At 38.8% G+C, this 5853-nt stretch overlaps 1 protein-coding gene across 1 annotated transcript in view; it reads left to right on the top strand.

The window, feature by feature from the left end:
• The first annotated feature begins 409 nt into the window (after window positions 1-409).
• LOC138981067 (perlucin-like) overlaps window positions 410-5853 on the top strand; it is a 16030-nt gene continuing 10586 nt past the window's right edge. The window contains exon 1 of the mRNA XM_070353880.1: window positions 410-608. Coding sequence (XP_070209981.1) covers window positions 554-608 — 55 coding nt within the window. The 5' untranslated portion in view covers window positions 410-553. The remainder of the gene's footprint in view (window positions 609-5853) is intronic.

The raw sequence follows: 5853 nt of genomic DNA, 5'->3' as shown, positions 1-5853 counted from the left end.
CAGAACTGCTTCTTCGTCCATACGAACCCCACATGCATCGCCCCCCCCCCCCCCACCACCACCCCTTTTCCCTCTCACAAATCCTCCAGATTATCATCATGAGCCTGTCCACTACCCTCCCCCATCCCTCTCTCTCTCTCTCTCTCTCTCACTCTCTCTCTCACTCTCTCTCTCCTCTCTCTCTCACTCTCTCTCACTCTCTCTCTCACTCTCTCTTTCTCTCTCTCTCTCACTCTCTCTCTCACTTTCTCTCTCTCACTCTCTCTCTCTCTTTCTCTATGTCAGCTATACCCCCTCCCTCTCCACCTCCACATCTACACCCTCCCCCTCCCCCACTGAAATATTTTTAAGAGTTCATTTATATAATCAGCTTCGCGACTTTTGGGATTACTTTGCAAATAGACTCGAGCATTCAAGGGTCTGACTCGTAGCTGCTTGTGCGTTTCTTGTGAGCTTGTGTGTATTTTCATCATCAGTGTCTGTGAAGGATTTATATTGCCGGTTTATGGTTGATGGTATTTGAATTGTGACACAAAAGACATTCTGACTAACTATGGCGGGAGCGACTCACGGTGTGTTGGCATTTTGTGTGGTGCTGCTATGGACAGGTTGGTCGCTTTTTGGATTTTTTTCCAAATTCTTTCAGGCATGGACATAAATGGATGGATTGTTTGGTTGGTTGATTGATTGATTGATTGTTTGATTGGTTGATTGATTGATTGATTGATTGTTTGATTGGTTGATTGATTGATTGATTGATTGGTTGATTGATTGGTTGATTGATTGATTGATTGATTGGTTGATTGATTGATTGATTGATTGATTGATTGATTGATTGATTCACTCATTCATTCACTCATGCATGCACTTGTTTCTTCACCCGTTCATTCACGGATTCACTGATTCATTCAGTTATTCTTTGAATCCTAGGTTGAAAAAAACACCTTAACTTAAACTATAATCATATGTGTTTATTTGTTCATGTGCTTCTTTCTTGTTTCCTTCTTTTTCTTCACTCCCTCGACCCTTCCTTCTTTCCTTCATTTTTTTCACTCGCAGGGCGAATCATCTGGACAACCTGTTAAGAAAATGTTAACCAGTTTGTTTGTTTGTTTGTTTATTTGTTGCTTAACGTCCAGCCGACTACGCAGAGCCATATCAGGACGAGGAAGGGGGGGATGAAGAGGGCCACTTGTCAAGCGATTCCTGTTTACAAATGCACTAACCCATTACTTGTGTCCCAGCAGGCTTTAGTAAAACTAAATTAATACCTACTGGAAGATTACCAGTTTCCAGTATGTTAAAATAGGCTTAACCTATCTACTGCTGGACTTACATCAGAACACTAACAGATTAAACTATACATGAATCGCGAGACAAGCGGCAAGAGAAGAGATTTTTGGAAAAAATACAGGTGAATGAGCAAGAAGGCAGAAAAAAGAAAAGAATTCATGAAGAAAAAGAGAGCATGACAGGAAAGAGGAACCAAAAATCTACCTAACAGCAAACTAGAAAGCTCCTGCGGTTCCAAAAACAGGAGGGGCCTTTAATTTCATAACCGCAGTGCCCCACTGCGGTGTTAACCAGTAAGAAGCCAGAAATATCTGTCTTTATTTAAAGCAGCACCGGGAAAATTAAAGGAAAACATATAAAGCAATACAACTTGAGCTATTTAACGACGTGTTAGTGTTGCCTGGCGAAGTGCACATAATTAAGGGCACAGATTGCACGAACATTAAGATACGGTTTTTTTGGCAAGCTTTTCAATGTTCGGTTCGAGGTTCTTGATAAAATTCATCAGGAAATAAACGTGTTTTGTCCTCTAAAGTGATATTTGAATGAATTATGGGTCGAAATGGACGTTTTTGTGAGTTTTTGGGATAAAACCTTTAGTTTTGGGGAAACATTCATCTTCCAGAAAAATAAAGATAGAATTCAGTTTTGAAGTATGTTTTTTTAAAACTCTAAACAGGACCCTAAATGCAATAACAGAACACTTTCTTCGTATTTATGAACGGAGTTTGTTACCTGGTTAGATATCATGGGCACAGAATAGATTTCCGAAAAAAAGACAAGTTTAACATTTTTATTGGGTAATGTTTAGAAATTTACGACTCTGTTATTGCACAAAGATAACATTTTTGGCGAAAACACAAAAAACAAGTCGCATAAGGCGAAAATACAATATTTAGTCAAGTAGCTGTCGAACTCACAGAATGAAACTGAACGCAATGCCATTTTTCAGCAAGACCGTATACTCGTAGCATCGTCAGTCCACCGCTCATGGCAAAGGCAGTGAAATTGACAAGAAGAGCGGGGTAGTAGTTGCGCTAAGAAGGATAGCACGCTTTTCTGTACCTCTCTTTGTTTTAACTTTCTGAGCGTGTTTTTAATCCAAACATATCATATCTATATGTTTTTGGAATCAGGAACCAACAAGGAATAAGATGAAAGTGTTTTTAAATTGATTTGGACAATTTAATTTTGATAATAATTTTTATATATTTAATTTTCAGAGCTTGTTTTTAATCCGAATATAACATATTTATATGTTTTTGGAATCAGCAAATGATGGAGAATAAGATAAACGTACATTTGGATCGTTTTATACATTTTTATTTTTTTTTACAATTTTCAGATTTTTAATGACCAAAGTCATTAATTAATTTTTAAGCCACCAAACTGAAATGCAATACCGAAGTCCGGGCTTCGTCGAAGATTACTTGACCAAAATTTCAACCAATTTGGTTGAAAAATGAGGGCGTGACAGTGCCGCCTCAACTTTCACGAAAAGCCGGATATGACGTCATCAAAGACATTTATCAAAAAAATGAAAAAAACGTTCGGGGATTTCATACCCAGGAACTCTCATGTCAAATTTCATAAAGATCGGTCCAGTAGTTTAGTCTGAATCGCTCTACACACACACACACACAGACAGACAGACAGACACACACACACACACACGCACATACACCACGACCCTCGTTTCGATTCCCCCTCGATGTTAAAATATTTAGTCAAAACTTGACTAAATATAAAAAGAGCATGAAGATTCGACATTTAGTCTAGAAGATCAGTATTTCCCAATGACGGCACTGGTGCTCAAACAAATATTCTGAGCATGAGGAAACAGCGTCAAAGTTTTCAAAATGGTATCAAATGTTAATAAAAGACTTTGAAACTGAACATGTAATTGCAAGGAAGAAGTCGACAATGACATAATTACATCGCACATGATTCTAAGGTGTTCAAAATATCTATAAATGCTGATAACCCCCAAAACATTTATATTTTATTTTTATTGCTAACTTCAAGTACCAGATTTTGCTTGACGCAGAAGCGAAAATACGTTGAACTTGTTCATGTACTCTTGGAACATTCCGTGAGTTGCATATTGTCATGCGGTTGTCTGTTTACTTGTAACATCAACAGTAGATAAACGAAACGACAGTACTTCTAAAATGTCAAAGTGCAGAAACAAGAAAAGGAAAGAGAGGATATAAGAGAGAAGAAAAGAAACTAAAAGAAAAGGGACCATATTGATGAACTTAAAAGCACAGTCATTCCAATGAAATCATCCCTGCTCAGTCTGGGAGATCTGCCAGGGCTTTTATACTGGATAAGACCATCCCTTCACTTGGACTCGTATCAACAGAATCCACAGCCCCACTGCTTTTTGAGTAGAGTGGGAATATTTGTTATGCATTAATGTTCCAAAAGCCACATAGATGGTGAGCCAAATGGTTTATACAAGAAATGCAGTGCCTCTCTGTCTCCCAGGTACGGATATATCCGTACCCACTCATATGGATATATCTGACCAGGTACGGATATATCCGCTCAGACTGTTAGCTTCAGTCTCTGCCTGTAACGTCCATCTAACGCCTACATTCCAGCGTGTTGATACACAGTTATTTCACAGTTACTACAATTCTGAGTGACTGGCTAAAAGAAACTTGGTCAACATAGGTGGGGTAGAAAGTGTTAAGACATTCTGATCGTAACAGCCGGTAGGGCCCGACAAAGAAATAATCTTTGGCTCATTATATTACCTTGTTTGCAGACCTTCATCCGGTGCATAACTCAAAAGCAACAGAGACTTATAGTTTAAAGATTACACACAAAACATTTAATTTCTCCTCCTCTGCAATAAATGCTCAGTCTGTTGGGCGGAAACTTCAAACATGAAATGCCTCAGATTTTCACGATTCTATCGGAGATTCTCCTACTAAAACCACAGTATTCGTAAACACATTCTTTGGGAGCTTAAACATGCGCATACACACGGGCCGGAGTCTGCTTCACATCTTAGCGTCAGTTGAAAACTCCACCTTTTTAATTCCTTAACCTTAGACACATTTGTTATCACGATCTGTAGGGATACTTAGTAATTTATCTCACTAGCGTTAGCCAAAAGTCACCAGAGGTTGTAGACATTCTGCACCAAAACACAGCTCTTTCTGTCGGAGGTGGGTCATTTGATGAGAGTGATTTCTTTCGGTGATTATCTGTTTGAAAGTTTTTCTACCGGTGTTTGGGACATTCGTTCATCTTTTACTCATCAGTTTGGTGACTTTGTGTGTGTTATCAATGTAACAGAAAGTGGAATAGTATTCCTTGGCTGAATCATCAGCTGGGGTGTTTGAGTTAGTTCAGGCGTACTTATGTGCACACATGGACATGCCGGTGACATCCTGAACTCAGGTAAAATGAGTTACTTCCCTTTGGGTCTCATTTATCCCTGACAGGATGCCTTTGTTTTCCTTCTCTAGAGAGGAAATCGATGTATTTTTTTTATTTTTTATTTATTTACATATTTAGAGCTTTTCGTAATGTGTTATTGATATAAGTAGACTCGCGATCGTCGATAACGATTTTTTATGGTGTTGTGTACTTTTTAAATTACAAAGGAATTGTTATGCAAGACAGTTTCAAGCGAGCTATCTTTCGCGGATGTATTTACTGTGCAAATAACTCTAAATATGGCAAAAGTGTCACGTGATAATCAACTTTGTCACGTGATCATAACAAAATGGCTACGGAGCGGACGAAACTTTTTCCGTAACCAGTTGGGAGTGATGCAACAATATCCCGGTCTCCTCACCACAGCAGTCTCAAAATTTCGACTTGTTTTGACCTTGGAACGATTTCTTTATCATAACTGTGAAGAACAGAACAGAGATCACTGTCGAAGTCGGGCATTCTACAATCACGTTCGTCTTTGGTCTTTTGATCAGAAACATAAGCGAAAAACATATGGGAGATAACTCTGTATTCTTGTTTTGATAGATTTCGGCTTGTAGACACTTTCTTTCCCTGTACTCCGCGTTTCAATTATCATGCCATCCTGTCAGAGAGACATGAGCGATAGCGTGGACCGATGATTGTCAGAATGATGCCGGTGACTGATGGTGGAAAGATACGATCAGTAAAGGTTACACCCCTGCTTAAGGCTTGAATGCATTTTAGACCAAGAAAGAAACATTCCATGTATCCAATTCCCCGACCTACCCTTTGTTTTCCTCCCAACTCTAGAACTTTTGTTTTACCCTTCAAATAGAACAAAAACAAACCAAAAAATGACAAAACTCGATTCTGCAGTCTTCTCCGACACCTGGCGGATTCAGCTCGCACCATTTCTGGCCAACAATAAAACCACATGCGTCTGTCTAAATAAAATAAACACAATTATAGTCAAACAAAATCACCATTTAAAACAAAAAGCAACTGCCCTTCGACCCTAATTGTTTGGGTCTTTATTTGTTTTTGGAAACAAACATTTCTTTTGAGCTTTTCCATGTCGAGACTGTCCGTAAGAATATGGAAGACGCAACTTGAGATTGTGCCAAG

The sequence above is a fragment of the Littorina saxatilis genome, linkage group LG12 (genome assembly GCF_037325665.1).
Source record: "Littorina saxatilis isolate snail1 linkage group LG12, US_GU_Lsax_2.0, whole genome shotgun sequence".
Lineage (NCBI taxonomy): Eukaryota > Metazoa > Mollusca > Gastropoda > Littorinimorpha > Littorinidae > Littorina > Littorina saxatilis.
The sequence above is the reverse complement of the archived record's forward strand: the minus strand, read 5'-3'. Positions and strand labels throughout refer to the sequence as shown.